The 17,492-nt window shown below is 34.0% G+C and overlaps 3 protein-coding genes and 1 long non-coding RNA gene across 4 annotated transcripts; all 4 read left to right on the forward strand.

Moving 5' to 3' along the window:
* Positions 1–955: 955 nt before the first annotated feature.
* On the forward strand, positions 956–8,798 carry LOC106379016 (variant surface antigen E). Its single transcript, XM_048741126.1, has 3 exons — positions 956–1,732; positions 1,819–6,120; positions 6,207–8,798. Exons 1-2 carry the CDS (start codon positions 1,081–1,083, stop codon positions 2,061–2,063), a joined length of 897 nt encoding a protein of 298 aa, XP_048597083.1. The 5' UTR covers positions 956–1,080; the 3' UTR covers positions 2,064–6,120; positions 6,207–8,798.
* Positions 5,358–6,451, forward strand: LOC106379015. Its single transcript, XM_048740528.1, has 4 exons — positions 5,358–5,369; positions 5,542–5,628; positions 5,670–6,120; positions 6,207–6,451. The coding sequence occupies exons 1-4, from the start codon at positions 5,358–5,360 to the stop codon at positions 6,449–6,451; spliced, it is 795 nt and encodes a 264-aa protein (XP_048596485.1).
* Positions 8,799–10,229: 1,431 nt separating the features above from the next.
* On the forward strand, positions 10,230–12,743 carry LOC111211709 (secreted protein C-like). The gene is made up of 2 exons (XM_022712977.2): positions 10,230–10,978; positions 11,067–12,743. Exons 1-2 carry the CDS (start codon positions 10,330–10,332, stop codon positions 11,309–11,311), a joined length of 894 nt encoding a protein of 297 aa, XP_022568698.2. The 5' UTR covers positions 10,230–10,329; the 3' UTR covers positions 11,312–12,743.
* A 1,218-nt stretch (positions 12,744–13,961) lies between these two features.
* On the forward strand, positions 13,962–16,886 carry LOC111200322. The gene is made up of 5 exons (XR_002653954.2): positions 13,962–15,994; positions 16,100–16,152; positions 16,250–16,324; positions 16,432–16,534; positions 16,623–16,886. It is a non-coding gene; the product is annotated as an uncharacterized LOC111200322 (long non-coding RNA).
* Positions 16,887–17,492: the final 606 nt, after the last annotated feature.

Below are 17,492 nucleotides of genomic sequence, written 5' to 3' on the forward strand. Positions count from 1 at the left end.
TGTTTTTTACTCTTCATTAAAAGTGAAGCTAAAAGTGATTAATGTAGATATGAAAAGTGGCACTATGAATGTGATATTTATGGCAATTTCACTTGGAAAAATTTCATGTTTACCACTTTCATAATACTACTTTTCATTTTTACCACCACTAAATTGATATTTTTTAAAATACTTTCTTCATTGGTGGTAAAAGATTCTTATACTCTCGTTCTGTATATCTATATAATAAATTATTATTTAAATAAATAAATAAAAATAAAAAATAAAAATAATAAAAAAATATTTTTTTTTATGTTTTTGAATTATACTATTTCAAATTCGAAATTTTGTATAATTTTTTTTTTGAACTTTTTTTCCAATTTTCTTTTTGAAAATCGAAATTAATGTTTGAAACTATTTTTTATTGTTTTTAAAATATTTTTTAAGTATTTATTTATATATTTATTAGAATCATAAATATTATATTCCAAAAACTCTATCCCACCCCTCAACTCTAAACTCTAAGTCTAAATTATTTAACCATTGGGATATAATTATCTTCTATCTTTCATTAAAAACGAGAGTAAAAATGATTAGTATATACATTAAAAATGGTACTATGAATATAATATTTGTGGTAATTTTTCATTTCTCTTGCTTCGTCGGAGGAGAACCGATCCTTGACTTATACTTAGATACTTCACCAAATGCATACTATAAATATTTACAATCACGTCGAGCATTTGGAGTTAGTCTTTCACCAATATAATTGTGTTACAACTTAATATAAGAAAATTTAATAATTATATCTAAAATCTCGATCGTTTAACAATATATATATTATGAAATTTAATTACTTAAAATATACGTATCATTATGGCATATCACGAAAGAAAAAAACAAGAAAAAAAAAGTTTGAAGAAACATGAGATCCTTGTTGGAAAAGGATTTTGTTTTCTCCAATATATATTAGGAATTGATTTAATGATGCCGACCTCGGTATTCTTATAAATACATACACTTATAACCCTCGAAGAAAGCATCCCAATTACAAAATCACAAATTGCTCAAAATCAAAAGCACGTACGAAGAAGAGAAAAGATGTCGCTGTCTTTTTCACAAACGAAGTTACTGGTAATCCTTGTGGCCTTTGCATGCGTCTTCTCATCAGGCTCAGAGGCATGGAGCTGGAGTTGGAGCTCCGGTTCAGGCTCAGGCTCGGGTTGGGAATCCCACGGCTCAGGCGGATCAGCCTCAGGTTCGGGTACAAACCCTGATGGTTCGCACTGGAGTTGGAAGTGGGACACACGGTCAGGCTGGAGATGGAGGTCAGACTCAAACCGTACGAAGCCAGGCTCATCGAACCATAACGTTACGAAGCCTGAAGGCTCATCAAATCATAACGTTACGAAGCCAGGCTCATCGAACCATAACGTTACGAAGCCTGAAGGCTCATCAAATCATAACGTTACTAAGCCAGGCTCATCGAACCATAACGCTACGAAGCCAGGCTCATCGAACCACAACCATAATGTTACAATGCCAGGCTCATCGCACCATAACCATAATGAAACGAAGCCACGCTCATCAAAACATAACGATTCGAGGTCAGGCTCAGACGATAACGATTCAAGAAACCCGGTCTTTGCAACACCAAGAGAGGTCGTAGTGGGAGGATCACGTGGATGGAACTACGGGGTGGATCTTGAAGAATGGGCTTCCAAGACTACTTTCTATGTCGGCGATGTTCTTGGTAAGTATATATTGTCTATTTTCTTGTGTCTTTAGATGATTTTATAGATAGTTTTTTTGGCTAAAATTCTTGTTGATTATTTGCAGTTTTCGAGTACAACAATATGACAAACCGAAGACATGACGTGTACTTGCAAACAAATCTGTGGAGTTACAGGACCTGCAACTTCGAAAGTAGAAATAAGATTGCTTCATCGGAGGAGAATGAATCTAAAGAGAGCTTCAAATTTACTCTTGCAATGTCACAGCCTTACTCTTTTGCATGCGGAGAGGATAACGGCTATTATTGCCGTACCTATAACATGAAGTTCAGCGTTCTCCCAGGCGCCTGAGTCCTCTCGTCTATCCAACTCAACCCTTTTGCCTCTTTTGCCTCTCTTTTTTTCTTAATGCAATATTATTATTAGAGTTGCTATTTTTTTATTAGTTAAGGTTTTCTTATTACATAAAGATTTTGAAGAGTTAATAACTAGATGATCAGATCGACGTCTAGATCGGGGATGATCAGATCGACGTCAAGTCTTGCTGTTGCATTTTTGTTATAGTCTTTGATAGTTAGCATATATAATCCATGGATTGATCATTTGCATCTGTAAGGGACTTACTATTGTATCTGTTCAAAAATGGTTAGGCAGGGAATTTATTGGTAATATTTGTCATTCGCAAGTGACGTTTGCTTGGTTGTCAAGTCATCTAAGCTGTGAGCCAGGCGGACGAAGGAAATTGATAAAGTATTTAAGCCGTGGACAAAGTATTGCTTGATCCCTTCAAATGTTGAAAGCTTGAAACTTATATTACATATACGTAATTGGCGCTTATATTTGGTAATTTAAATGTTTATTTTTATATTTGATTGGTGTATTTGTGTTTTTATTTGTACACTAAAAAGCTTATAGAAGATATTTTGGTTTATTTGGTATTTTTTTGTGTAGATTGTAATGAATATATAATTTTAGTGTTTTTGTTTTTTTGATTTAGGTTGTGTTTAAATTTATAATAAATATTTTTGGAAAAATTTTACTTCTACACTTTCTTTGGTACCACATTTCAATTATACCACTAGTATGGGCCTTCTTTTTTGTATATTTTTCCTGCACTGGATGTAGTTTTCGGGTAAAATGTTTTAGGATTTTGGAAGTCTCTCTTGTTGTTTTTATATGTTTTATGAAACATAAAATGTAAAAACTTGCAAGTGCTTTTCATAATTGAAACGGGTAGAGAAATTGAAAGTAAGAAAGAGAGATTTTTATTAAAACTATATCAGAAATTTAAGAAATAAAACAGAAATGATAGAAGTAGATAGTCTTCACTCATATAAGCACCCATCAAATGAGAATTACTTTAATAGGTTCCTATGAAGATGTTGTTGTCGTCTTTTCATGGGCGGAACTCATATCCCAACCTGTTTCCTGCAATCAGCATCCTAGACATTGTTTAAAATAGGTATAGCTAGTGACAATTGTTATCACAAGAGAGGCATGTGAAGGATGAGACTTCTTTCACGAGCTTCTTAGCACAGCTAGCGCAGCCAATATAACACCATCCTTTTTCAGACTGGATACCAGTTACTTTGGCAGTACAGAGAAACTCGATCACCTACAATCAGCAAGTTGAGTTAAACAATAAAGTGTGACTTTTGGCAGATTGATTGAATATATTTCGTTCTATTACCTGAGGGTCAGCTGAGAGGACATATTGGTTAAGCTCAGAGACAGTGAGGGTTCTATCTTCTGAGCATGAATCAGCTTTGATGAAGAGGATGTTTGATTTGAGCCATCTCCAAACAACCTTAACAGATGGTTATGTTGGGTGAGGAAAAAACTAAATCGAAAAGTATCTATAATATTCATAGGAGAGTTACTTACTGTGTATAACGTTCTTTGCCTGCATCTGTCTCAGAGTCAAAGTAGTTGTGGGTCCCAGAAGTTCCATTGAGGAATAATCGACCTGTGTAGAGGAAATCCGAAATCTAATTCAAATGCTAGATCGTTTCTCAGAGAACAAAATAGACACTTTGCAAGCCAGAGCATTTAAAAGAATAGATTGAGTTAATATTTCTCTTTGCCTTGCTATAAATTAATATTACACTAAAAACAACATTTTTGGATTAATCTGATAAATAAAGCCATCACAGCAGCATGTTACAACATTTTCAACTAACTGTTAATTTTTTTATTCTAAATAGTATAATAGACAAATGAATATTCCAATCCACTTCTATTTATTTTATGAAATAGTGATTGCCATTTTCATCTATATTCAGAGATATAAATAACATTGATCTACAATAAAAGCATGTTAAAAAAATATTCCCTTAAACTTTCTTTTTTATTGCTATGACTAAAAATAAATATTTTTAGAGAATTACTATTATTTTTATAAGTACAATCATATTTTCATTTACATAATATTTTTGAATGATGGCAGTAGAGTAAAGTCAATTCAATATAACTCACCTCCAAACAACCTTGGGGTTGATGCTAGTGATCAAGACAACTTTTGGTTCACCCCCGTAGCTTGTCATCTTCTCAGCAAATGCAAAACCTAAACCGTCGAACAGACTAACACATACATTCACGTTCCTGTTTTCATTCAATGGTAAGATTATTCATTAAGTTTACGTTAAGAAATACAGTCAAAAACGTTAATCTACAAGTTTTTTTTTAACCTAAGATATAGCCATTGCCGAATATATACAAAAATTGGTTAGTATAGTACTAAAAATCAGGATATTAAGCAGAAAGAACATTGTTAATAATAATATAAGGAAAACACCATAAATACCAATATATCAAGTGTTAAAATCAGTTTTAGCTGGATATATCCTAAGAATACAATTTCTGAGTGTGAAACTTGGCATACTGCTAGTAAGCAACCGGCGGAAAACTGCAAGGGAATATCACTAAATAACAACCAGAATTCTACAAGAAAAAACTAAAACCCTCTATTCTTTGATGATGCATTTCTACATTTTGGGAAAATGTTCTCTTTTTCACTATCGGTTTGACGTTCCTATTTTCTTTCCATATTTATAATATACGTTGATGTTTTTTTGAAACGCTTTGTTTTGTTGATATACGTTCCTGTTTTTATTTACTTTTTATTTATTTTGTTTTTATTTGGATTTTGTGTGTTTTAATGTTTTTTGGTAAGTTAATTCATGTTTATGGTTCAAAAATACAAAGTAGATTAAGAGAGACCAAAAGTTCACATTCTTACTTTACTTTATTATGTGGAATATTTGATATGTAATTATGATCTTATGGTCTCATAGTTTTATAGCTTTCTTAAAAAGACGTAAGTCGAAATAAAAATTGAAGAGAACTAAAATGATTAAGAATATAAAGAATAAGTTATCATGATGTTTAAATCATAATACATATATTACTAATTATTAGTAAAACGATCATGCCCGCATGTGCGGGCAAAACACCTAGTTTAATAATTATATCTAAAATCTCTATCGTTTAACAATATATATATTATTACATTTAATTACTTAAAATATACGTATCATATAGCATATCACGTAAGAAAAAACAAGAAAAAAAAGTTTGAAGAAACATGAGATCCTTGTTGGAAAAGGATTTTGTTTTCTCCGATATATATTAGGAATTGGTTTAATGATGCCGACCTCGGTATTCTTATAAATACATACACTTATAACCCTCGAAGAAAGCATCCCAATTACAAAATCACAAATTTCTCAAAATCAAAAGCACGTACGAAGAAGAGAAAAGATGTCGCTGTCTTTTTCACAAACGAAGTTACTGGTAATCCTTGTGGCCTTTGCATGAGTCTTCTCATCAGGCTCAGAGGCATGGAGCTGGAGTTGGAGCTCCGGTTCAGGCTCAGGCTCGGGTTGGGAATCCCACGGCTCAGGCGGATCAGCCTCAGGTTCGGGTACAAACCCTGATGGTTCGCACTGGAGTTGGAAGTGGGACACACGGTCAGGCTGGAGATGGAGGTCAGACTCACACCATCCGAAGCCAGGCTCATCGAACCATAACGTTACGAAGCCTGAAGGCTCATCGAACCATAACGTTACGAAGCCTGAAGGCTCATCAAATCATAACGTTACGAAGCCAGGCTCATCGAACCATAACGTTACGAAGCCTGAAGGCTCATCAAATCATAACGTTACTAAGCCAGGCTCATCGAACCATAACGTTACGAAGCCAGGCTCATCGCACCATAACCATAATGAAACGAAGCCAGGCTCATCAAAACATAACGATTCGAGGTCAGGCTCAGACGATAACGATTCAAGGAACCCGGTCTTTGCAACACCAAGAGAGGTCGTAGTGGGAGGATCACGTGGATGGAACTACGGGGTGGATCTTGAAGAATGGGCTTCCAAGACTACTTTCCATGTCGGCGATGTTCTTGGTAAGTATATATTGTCTATTTTCTTGTATCTTTAGATGATTTTATAAATAGTTTTTTTGGCTAAAATTCTTGTTGATTATTTGCAGTTTTCGAGTACAACAATATGACAAACCGAAGACATGACGTGTACTTGCAAACAAATCTGTGGAGTTACAGGACCTGCAACTTCGAAAGTAGAAATAAGATTGCTTCATCGGAGGAGAATGGATCTAAAGAGAGCTTCAAATTTACTCTTGCAATGTCACAGCCTTACTCTTTTGCATGCGGAGAGGATAACGGCTATTATTGCCGTACCTATAACATGAAGTTCAGCGTTCTCCCAGGCGCCTGAGTCCTCTCGTCTATCCGACTCAACCCTTTTGCCTCTTTTGCCTCTCTTTTTTTCTTAATGCATTATTATTATTAGAGTTGCTATTTTTTTATTAGTTAAGGTTTTCTAATTACATAAAGATTTTGAAGAGTTAATAACTAGATGACTTTCCACCTGGTAGTATCATTAAAATATCACATTTCTTGATTAAAAAACTCAACAATATAAGATTAATTTCAAGACATTTTGAAATATATGTGATGATCGGTTGGGATTCAACTTTATACTTAAGCTTTATTTATTTTAAATGACTAATCTTAACCAAATGATGTAGTTTTATTTTCAAAGTTAAAGCCAAGCTACATCATTTACAACTTTTTTTGTTCATTTTTTTTTCTTTTCCAAACATGCAATATTACTCACCTCCAACAACCTTGGGGTTGATGCTAGTGATCAAGACAACTTTTGGTTCACTCCCGTAGCTTGTAATCATCTCAGCAAATGCGAAAGCTAAACCGTCAAACAGGCTAACACATACATTCACGTTCCTGTTTTCATTCAATTGTAAAATTATTCATTCAGTTTACGTTAAGAAATACAATCAAAAAGGTTAATCTACAGGTTTTTTAAAATGTAATATATAGCCATTGCTGAATATATACAATTGGTTAGTATAGTACTAAAAATCAGGATATTAAGCAGAAAGAACATTATTTATAATAATTTAAAGAAAACACCATAAAAATCTCAATATATGAGCACTTAAGGCCGTATCCTAGAAAGTAAAAAAACCCCATAAGATGTGATGCTTTATATGGCAACTTTTGTCTGGTTAACGATGATAACTAATCGAAATCAAAAAGCGATCAGATGAGATGTGACAACCATTTTCTATAGTATGGAAAGGGAGAAGGGAAGGAATCAGTAAATTTGTTATATTAAACACCTCCCATAAGCTTCATACTGACAACATTGTGATCAGAGTAGAAAGTCATCTAAAGGTCTTATATCTTTTGATAATTTGATTCATATAGAAGGCACAAAATGAATACTTATTCAAGTGTTAAAATCAGTTTTAGCTGGATATATCCTAAGAATACAATTTCTGAGTGTGAAGCTTGGCATACGGCTAGTAAGCAACCGGCAGAAAACTGCAAGGGAATATCACTAAATAACTACCAGAATTCTACAAGGAGAAACTAAAACCCTCTATTCTTTGATGATGTTTTTCTACATTTTGGGAAAATGTTCTCTTTTGTCACTATCGGTTTGATTTTCCTATTTTCTTTCCATATTTATAATATACGTTGATATTTTTTTAAAACGCTTTGTTTTGTTGATAATGATTTGCAATCCATTACATCATCAAAGAAATAATACCACAAGATAAAATGAGATACTAATCGTCTTTCTGCATCGGAAACTAGCAAGGATAAACATTAGTGCTGACACATTAGCAATACTAAACCGGTTTTATTTTGAAATAAGATAAATTAGATGTTCTCGTTCCAGCAGTAGCAGCCGGACTTCTAATATATTTAACAAAATCAATACAAAAAATTTCATAGTGTAGATAAGTCTTTCAATTGCCTTTATCAAGTTTGTTCCAATTGCCTTTTGTTAAGCTACCATTGAATAAATTTGAAATGCAAAGTACAATAAGCGATCTGAAAATATGGACGTAGGTGGAGACCGATGCAAGCTTCTCTTTTAAATCCTGAGATTTGAGTCTTTATTCCAGGAACTCATTTTCTTTAGGGGAGGAGACAAGATTCCATACACCAAGCAAGAAATCACACAACCACACAAAATAACAAAGCCTCACACCGCCATAGTCACAAAACAACACCTCTAAAATAGAGGGCGCACTTACTAATGTTGAATCCCAACATCACTTGATACAAGGCATAATCCTTCACCGGAAAGTCACACCAAAACGACAACACAAAGAAACAAACACCAAACACAAAAAAATCAACTTAAAAAGACAAGAAGGATGAGACCCTATTACAGCACCAGTGTGGAAAGCCGGACTGGAGAGGGCCTCAGATCTGAAAAAACGAAAAAAGTGTTTTAACGGCCGAGAGAAATATCGCCTAATAATTATGTTGATCATAATTCAAATAAAACAAATTATTGTTTCCAGATAAAATCTGAACGAATTTAACATTGCATGTGCATTCCACGTTTGAGGGGAACCGATCCTTGACTTATACTTAGATGTATATGTTACTTCACCAAATGCATATTATAAATATTTACAATCACATCGAGCATTTCGAGTACTGTATATTTGGAGTTAGTCTTTGACCAATATAATTGTGTTATAACTTAATATATGAAATCTATACTATTATTTATGAAGTGGTTTTGCTGATTTGTCACATACTCCATGATTTTAGATAATTTTGCTTATTTGTCATGTTTTTATTAGTTTTAGATTAAATCATCAATTTATTAATTTAAATAATATAAATATTTCAATTTCTAATTCATTTATTAATTTAAATAATATAAATATTTCGAAAATTCTAATTGGAATTATGATTATAATTATTTTAACTTTCACAAGATTTCTATTAGTTTTTAGCTTAAATCATTAATTTATTAATTTAAATACCATAACTATTTCAAACTTTCTAACTGGAACTACAATATAATTATTTTTAAAAAATTAGGACCAATTCTTATTTTCATATGATGTAAGATGTTTTAAACTCTATAGTTTCAATTTTTGCATTCATTCTGAGTTGTCTTGATTATAGTTTTTGACATCTATATTTATGTATTTTTGATATTTGTTTTTTATAGTTGGAGTTCTATGTTTTTCTTCTTTCTTTGAGTCTGAAATACTTGGAGCAAATCAGTTTTGTTACATGGAATTATGCATTAGGTATTATGAATTACTTCAGTAGTTATTTCACGTGTATGTTTTATTACTCTTTAATCTATAAGAAAAATATGTTTTGATATTAAATTTAGAGAATTTTCTATGTAATCATGTTTTTAATGGTTTAGTTTCTAAAACGGCTAAAATTAAATATATTTTTAATGAATAATTAGATTTATCATTATATAATTAACCATAAATTAACTTTAATAATAAAACTATCATTATCTATTGTTTCTTTTATTAAAAAGTAAACTTATGAAATATTAAGATAAGTCAATGTATATAACCAATAAAATATTGTCATTATCTCAATTCGTTTTTTTTTTAAATAATTCTTCAAAATTATCATCAAACTTTAGTTTTTATTTACTTTTTATTTATTTTGTTCTTATTTGGATTTTGTGTTTTTTAATGTTTTTTGGTAAGTTAATTCATGTTTATGGTTCAAAAATACAAAGTAGATTAAAAGAGACCAAAAGTTCACATTCTTACTTTACTTTATTATGTGGAATATTTGATATGTAATTATGATCTTATGGTCTCATAGTTTTATAGCTTTCTTAAAAAGACGTAAGTCGAAATAAAAATTAAAGAGAACTAAAATGATTAAGAATATAAAGAATAAGTTATCATGATGTTTAAATCATAATACATATATTACTAATTACTAGTAAAATGATCATGCCCGCACATCACCTAGTTTAATAATTATATCTAAAATCTCTATCGTTTAACAATATATATATATTATTACATTTAATTACTTAAAATATACGTATCATATAGCATATCACGTAAGAAAAAACAAGAAAAAAAAAGTTTGAAGAAACATGAGATCCTTGTTGGAAAAGGATTTTGTTTTCTCCAATATATATTAGGAATTGGTTTAATGATGCCGACCTCGGTATTCTTATAAATACATACACTTATAACCCTCGAAGAAAGCATCCCAATTACAAAATCACAAATTGCTCAAAATCAAAAGCACGTACGAAGAAGAGAAAAGATGTCGCTGTCTTTTTCACAAACGAAGTTACTGGTAATCCTTGTGGCCTTTGCATGCGTCTTCTCATCAGGCTCAGAGGCATGGAGCTGGAGTTGGAGCTCCGGTTCAGGCTCAGGCTCAGGCTCGGGTTGGGAATCCCACGGCTCAGGCGGATCAGCCTCAGGTTCGGGTACAAACCCTGATGGTTCGCACTGGAGTTGGAAGTGGGACACACGGTCAGGCTGGAGATGGAGGTCAGACTCAAACCATACGAAGCCAGGCTCATCGAACCATAATGTTACGAAGCCTGAAGGCTCATCAAATCATAACGTTACGAAGCCAGGCTCATCGAACCATAATGTTACGAAGCCTGAAGGCTCATCAAATCATAACGTTACGAAGCCAGGCTCATCGAACCATAACGTTACGAAGCCTGAAGGCTCATCAAATCATAACGTTACTAAGCCAGGCTCATCGAACCATAACGTTACGAAGCCAGGCTCATCAAAACATAACGATTCGAGGTCAGGCTCAGACGATAACGATTCAAGGAATCCGGTCTTTGCAACACCAAGCGAGGTCGTAGTGGGAGGATCACGTGGATGGAACTACGGGGTGGATCTTGAAGAATGGGCTTCCAAGACTACTTTCCATGTCGGCGATGTTCTTGGTAAGTATATATTGTCTATTTTCTTGTGTCTTTATATGATTTTATACAAAGTTTTGTTTGGCTAAAATTCTTGTTGATTTATTTGCAGTTTTCGAGTACAACAATATGACAAACCGAAGACATGACGTGTACTTGCAAACAAATCTGTGGAGTTACAGGACCTGCAACTTCGAAAGTAGAAATAAGATTGCTTCATCGGAGGAGAATGGATCTAAAGAGAGTTTCAAATTTACTCTTGCAATGTCACAGCCTTACTCTTTTGCATGCGGAGAGGATAACGGCTATTATTGCCGTACCTATAACATGAAGTTCAGCGTTCTCCCAGGCGCCTGAGTCCTCTCGTCTATCCGACTCAACCCTTTTGCCTCTTTTGCTTTGTTTTTTTCTTAATGCAATATTATTATTAGAGTTGCTATTTTTTAGCCCTAGTTTTATTAGTTAAGGTTTTCTTATTACATAAAGATTTTTAGTCCTGTCGTCTATCCGACTCAACCCTCAGCATCCTAGATTGCCATGACTGAGTCAAGCTCACTCTGCGTCTTAAGCTCTCCCTTCGATAAACTGGCCCCTTACACTTGGCCGCAACAGAAACAGCAGCCTGTAGCGTCTCCTGAACGGAGAATAGCTTCGCTGAGAAAAAAAACAAAGATTGAAGGCTTCAGACAAAAAAACATTTGACACAAATTTCCGCTCTCAAGATCATGGAGTTAACCAACTAAACATAAAAAGAGTGACAGAAGCTCAGACCAGAAACACCTAGCTTAATTATAACCTTATGGTGACATAAACTGGATGCAGGACCTGAGTCATGGTGATGACAGTATGAAGAAGGATGACAACCTTCAGCAATATCAGAAAGAACGTTCTTAAGGAATCATAATACATTTTTTTACCTCTGACTACTAATCTAGCAATGGATAGATAGTAGTCTACTTACAGATTTAGATTTGCATTATTGAATTACCATTTTCTCGATTGTAAAAGCAGAGCCAAAGAAAAAGTTCAGCTGACAACATAAAAACTGAAATTTTTTAAAGGCGCTAAAATTCATCATTGTATCTCATATATATATATATATATATAAGAATGTGTAACATTTGGAGATTCATTGAGAAGAATTTTATCAATACATGAAAAGCAGCCAATCTTGCAGTGATGTTGAACTAAATCAGAAATCAGTTCTGAACAACCAACTGTATCACAAGAATGGCAGCAAACAACAAACATAAGCTCTCATGATCATAAGCTCCAAGCAATATAAGAAAAAAGTAAATAACCTTCATCAGACAGGCGTGATGATTCTATTGTTTACGGGATGAAGTGTGCTTGGAGTGGGTCGAAGAGTTAAGAAACGACACAATCAAAGCTTCACACGGAGATTCTTCACGGTTCTTCTCACTCAATAGCCTGAAACTCTGTTGTTGGTGTAGATCGTCAGAGAACCTAAAACAACACGAAGCTTAAATTTTTGTGTCGCCTTCTATGGAGAAGATAGTAGGCTCTCTCTATCAGGACTGGGATGTCGACTCTGAGAAAAGGAGGATGAACCCTAAACTCGTTGTGATGCCGAGGAAGACGATACGCGCTTGGTCCTTTTGGGGTCAAAATCTGTTTAATCATAAACCCCAAACACTAAGCCCAAAATATTAACGACAACCTTTAATGAAGAGCTGCGTTTTGACTTTTGAGAGAAGCAGGACATGTATCGTAAGCACATGACTCTGACTTTCTAACATGGCGCTGACATGGAAGCCTCACAGAAGAGAAACATGATAAATTGATAATAATAATATATATATATATATATATATGTATATATATATATAACAGAAAAATAGGACTTACAGTTTGTAGAAAATTATGGACCCTATGCAAAAGTTTTATGGATATGCCCTCAAAGCCGGCTCTACATACGTATCAGCTGTTTTACCGTAGAGTCAAAACCAAGTTAAATTTATACAAATTATAGTATTAGCTGGTTAGGTCAACCTTGGGGGTTCACATTCCACAGCTTCACTTCAGTCGCATTTGATATATACTCTGACATGGTCTGGTCAAGCCTATAGATTCTCATTCCCTGATTCAAGAGACGACTTGTGATTTTAGAATAGTGTAATGAGCAGATAGCAAGAGATCATAGCCATTTTACATAAAGCTAAGTGATCCTATAAAGCCAAGCACGTACTCTGAAACAGTTTCTTACAATACTAAAAGGGCAATATACTCAATGGAGAGAGCTGCCAAGTATTAAATTAAATCGACCAATTAGAAAGCAGTATGGTGCCAGGTCACACCAGTTTTGTCGAAACCCTACATGTCTCATCGTCTTTACCTTCTTCCTCCTCATCAGAGAAACAAATGTGTTTCTAACTTCTCCAATTCTCATCTGTTTCTTCTGTCTTCCACGATGTCTCCCCTGGCTTCAACTTTCACATGCTTTAACTGTCTCTTGCTTCTCTCTTTTACTGAAGTTTTGAGGAAAGATAACAATAGCTGTAGTGATCTATTGTTAGCTTAAGGCATGCTTTTATTGTGGATGAAACCTGTCAGAAGTGGTTTAGATTGAATTTTTTTGATGTGTGCTGCTTGCTTTGCTATTTCAGGTTCTTTTTACCAAATTCACAAGTCTTCCTTTGTTGTTTGAGAATAAACTCTGGAGCTTACTCTTGCAAGTAAGTTTCTCTTATTGTGTCCCAAGTTTATATTTTTGGATCTGCCCATCAATTGCATGTAACTTTTCTCTTCTCATGAAGACATGGGATTGCATACTTAATTTTAGTCTATATCTCTGAAGCTTACAAGACCTAATGAATTGTGTCCGTTTTTTTCTTCTTTGGTTTGTATGACTAAATGTATATGTCTCTGGACCACTTGAACTGGTAGTTTCAGTGATTATAAATTTTTATTTGGTAGTTTGGGATCTTTGTTAAGCAATGTACACAGAATATTTCAGATCATACTATCAGTCTTGCTAGACTTATCGGAAGATACGTGAAGCTTCAAGAATAGACAGCCACAAACTTATACTGATGTGGTTCAGGGATAAAAGAGAGAAAGAGCAACAACGTCTATGTAATATCCAAAGAGATGATGATGCTGTAACACCACAAACACCTCAAGAACCTACTACTCCTAATTCTGGCGATGCCTTACGTAAGACTCCATCAATCAGTTAAAAGTTACATTATATAATCTCTTACACTCTTCTTTCTTTGCTCTGTTTCAGGTTCACTGTAGGATCATGGAGTGCATGCGTGATTACAAGGGGAAGGAAGAGACTGTAAAACATCTATTGGATCAATATCGAATCACACATGAATCAACCAACACATGTAAGTATATTTCTTTTTACAGAACCATTAATGGGTCTTGAGGCAAAACATTTAAAGAATTTAAAAAATATATATATTTGTAGTTTAGGATCGTCTTGAACAAGGATTTCAAGATAACTTCAGTATATCTTACTATGAAGCTCTTGATGCATTTGTTTGTTCTGCTGCATAGATGATTTGGATCGATAAATTTTGTAGATTGCTCCTCTTAAGGATTATATATGAGCAAGCTGTTGCTCAGAGCGTAAAAGCTGAGCATCAAGATGCTTTTCAGATATTACTTCCTTTTGACATTGGCAAAAGTGTATTTCCGAAAGGGGTATGATTTTGTTATCCTCTCTTTGTATCAAGTTTAATGACACTGATGATATACAGGAATCATATTTTTATCTTCTCATACTATACTGCATTTTAATATTTCAAAACCATGAAGGATCAGGTTGGGTCTGGTTAAGGTCGAAGGTGTAAAGATCTCTCCTGAAACTGTTGTGAGTGGTAAAGACGCAATATTTAAAATCTAATGTTCTACATGTAACTTCCCTTATATCATCTTCCTGCTTCTTCTTTTCCATAAAATTTCTACTCCATCATTCAACACCTAGAATTACGTGTTGACTTATCTTCATAAAATATTTTGTACAAGGCGAAGACATCTCTGGAGGAAGAGTAGTAATCAAGATTTCATACTTTGGATTTCATGTACCAACATTCATGACCTCTGTGATGATACAGGCTGTCTGATCACACCAGAAAGCTATGTACTTTCTCATTCCCAAACACTTACAATTACACCACCCGTAAGATCTCTCAAGAGTGTGTTTATTAATATCTTGGTTTCGATCTCATGCTCGAACTTGGGACATGTTTATTTTCTAAATGGTTTTGAGATTGCTTCTATTGTTTGTATTAAATCTCAGTTTCACATCATAATGTTTCGATTAAGATTGTTTTCCCTGATCTAACAATACGTTTCTTTTAAACAAAGTACTTAAACGCTTAAGGTGGCGATATATGACAGGAATGGCGGCTGACTCATGTGCATCAGCGTCATGTTCAAGATTACATTAGATTCATCAGTGAGCAGATGATATGGAATTAGAAGCAACCGAAGCTTCTGTGCGAAATCATGTCATGGCGGATGTAAAGCATAACTCTGAAGGTTTATACACTTGACTTTAACTATTGCAATCAATTTCTTCAATCCATATCAATTTAGTTCATCACTTGCTCATCAACTTTGCATCCATTGCCCATAAACTGTTACGTTTATTATTGGTCTGTCATTTGATTTGAAACTCACAATCTTATAACTCAACATGGTTGTCTCAGAGTTTCCTTTTTCTATGGAGCTTCGCTGTATATCAGCTCCAAGAAAGAAGAAGAGGAAGGCCATGCAAGAACCACATCTATCTATCTATCTATCTATATAAAGTAGGCTTGTGCTCTAAGCACAGCCTTCCACATCATCGTTTTGCATAGGGGCAAATTTAGACACGTGGCATCATTCTAAAAAAATTCGATGGGCTTTAGTTCAATCGTTGGTTGCTGGCCTAATCTTTCACAAGAGATTATCTAACCTAACTTGAAATCTATCGTTCCCGATTCCCCTTCCCCGGTGAAGAAACGCTCCTCCGTATGACAATCAATCAACATGACCCACTAATCCCATCCTCTCCTCCTGACTGTACGTTTAACTCATTCATATACGCTTAGTACAGAGTATATATATACCTTCTCTGTTATCTCTCCAAATCCTCTACGTTTTTCTTATTAGTCTAATTGCTACCAGAATGGCAACTTCTCAGCTCCATTTACCCGACTTGAAGGCAGGCTGTTTCTTAGGTATTTTACCACAGATCTTCTTCTATTCGTTTTCCTGATTATGATTTAGATCATCAATTTGTTTTGTCTTTCTTTGATTTTTTTTGTGTGTGTCCAGATTGGATCTGATTATGTTTGATTATCAATCATGTGTTTGGAGATTTGTTCGATTCTGAATTGACGAGTGTCTAATGTAATTTGAGCCCATTGTCACCTTTTCTTGGATTGGTTATATTTTTTTGTGTGGATTGTTTTTGATTGATCTCAGTGTAGATCCTTGGATTTGTTTCATTGCTTCAGGTTCTATCGGGCTTGGATGTTTTCCTCTGAGATATGGAGCAACTTTTTTTGTCTGGCCAAGCTTTTACCATTGTCGGACCACGCAAATATTGTATCAGGTCAAGTAAGTCACTTATAAACCTCTCCTAATAATGAAAGTTCGATCAAAACAACTATACATATCAGCCTCGCTTTCTCTGCATACATTGCAGGTAACAGCTAGGGACAGCGCTCCAGTTTTTTTAAATAACGGCCAAATCAACTGACTGGAGACAAATCTTAAAAGGACAGCCACATTGCTAGGAATAGCCTATCAAAAAGGTTGACACAAAATACATAGATTGCTTTGTTTTGGAATTAATCTCTAAAGAGAAAGAGGTTCATCCTCCCACGTTTCTTAAAACAACAAGAACAAATTCGTTTAGTACACATCTTGGTTCATAGAGTCAAAGCTTTGGTACATGAATTTCTTCAAACTGTTTCTCTTCATAGGTCTTAATTTCACTATCACTTGAAACAACAAGGAAAAAGAACTCGATAGGTCCAAATTAGCAGACCATCTTTCATTTACACATCGTGGTTTAACAGTCACCAGGCTACATGTTTAACATTTGGAACTTTGTATGTCTTCATCAAAAGTATCAAATTCTTAAATTATTCCTGCAAAACATGATAACAAAAAATTGTTGCAGGGGAAATAATCGAGCTATACTCTCAATTTCATAAAGTAATTGCAAACAATTTGGGCCCCAAAGCACATTCTCGATTAAATAGATTCTTCCATATTCTTTTTATTTCCTTCTTCTTGTCAACTTCCTAAGTTCATCAATTTGATTTATTGACTGAAACAAACATATATTATAAAACATCATTTGTTGTTACATAATATATAATCATTGAAACTATTTATATATTACTTTAAAATATAACGTTTTATAATTTTATCTTATTAGATTTGATTTTAAATTGATTTAGCTTGGAGGTAATTGTATTAATTTATTATCGTGAAAAGATAGTTACTATAATAATATTAAATCTGCTACTCTTAAAAATAAAAAAAATATTAGTTTTTAATTTTCTTC

Source organism: Brassica napus, chromosome A9 (genome assembly GCF_020379485.1).
Source record: "Brassica napus cultivar Da-Ae chromosome A9, Da-Ae, whole genome shotgun sequence".
In the NCBI taxonomy this organism is placed as follows: Eukaryota; Viridiplantae; Streptophyta; class Magnoliopsida; order Brassicales; family Brassicaceae; genus Brassica; species Brassica napus.

Bases quoted from the DNA above. Each gene is read 5' to 3' on its own strand.
- LOC106379016 (XM_048741126.1), top strand. From the start codon at position 1,081: ATGTCGCTGTCTTTTTCACAAACGAAGTTACTGGTAATCCTTGTGGCC. The intron at 1,733-1,818 runs GTAAGTATATAT...GATTATTTGCAG, and splicing joins CTATGTCGGCGATGTTCTTG to TTTTCGAGTACAACAATATG.
- LOC106379015 (XM_048740528.1), top strand. The intron at 5,629-5,669 runs GTTCGGGTACAA...TGGAGTTGGAAG, and splicing joins CTCAGGCGGATCAGCCTCAG to TGGGACACACGGTCAGGCTG. The intron at 6,121-6,206 runs GTAAGTATATAT...GATTATTTGCAG, and splicing joins CCATGTCGGCGATGTTCTTG to TTTTCGAGTACAACAATATG.
- LOC111211709 (XM_022712977.2), top strand. From the start codon at position 10,330: ATGTCGCTGTCTTTTTCACAAACGAAGTTACTGGTAATCCTTGTGGCC. The intron at 10,979-11,066 runs GTAAGTATATAT...ATTTATTTGCAG, and splicing joins CCATGTCGGCGATGTTCTTG to TTTTCGAGTACAACAATATG.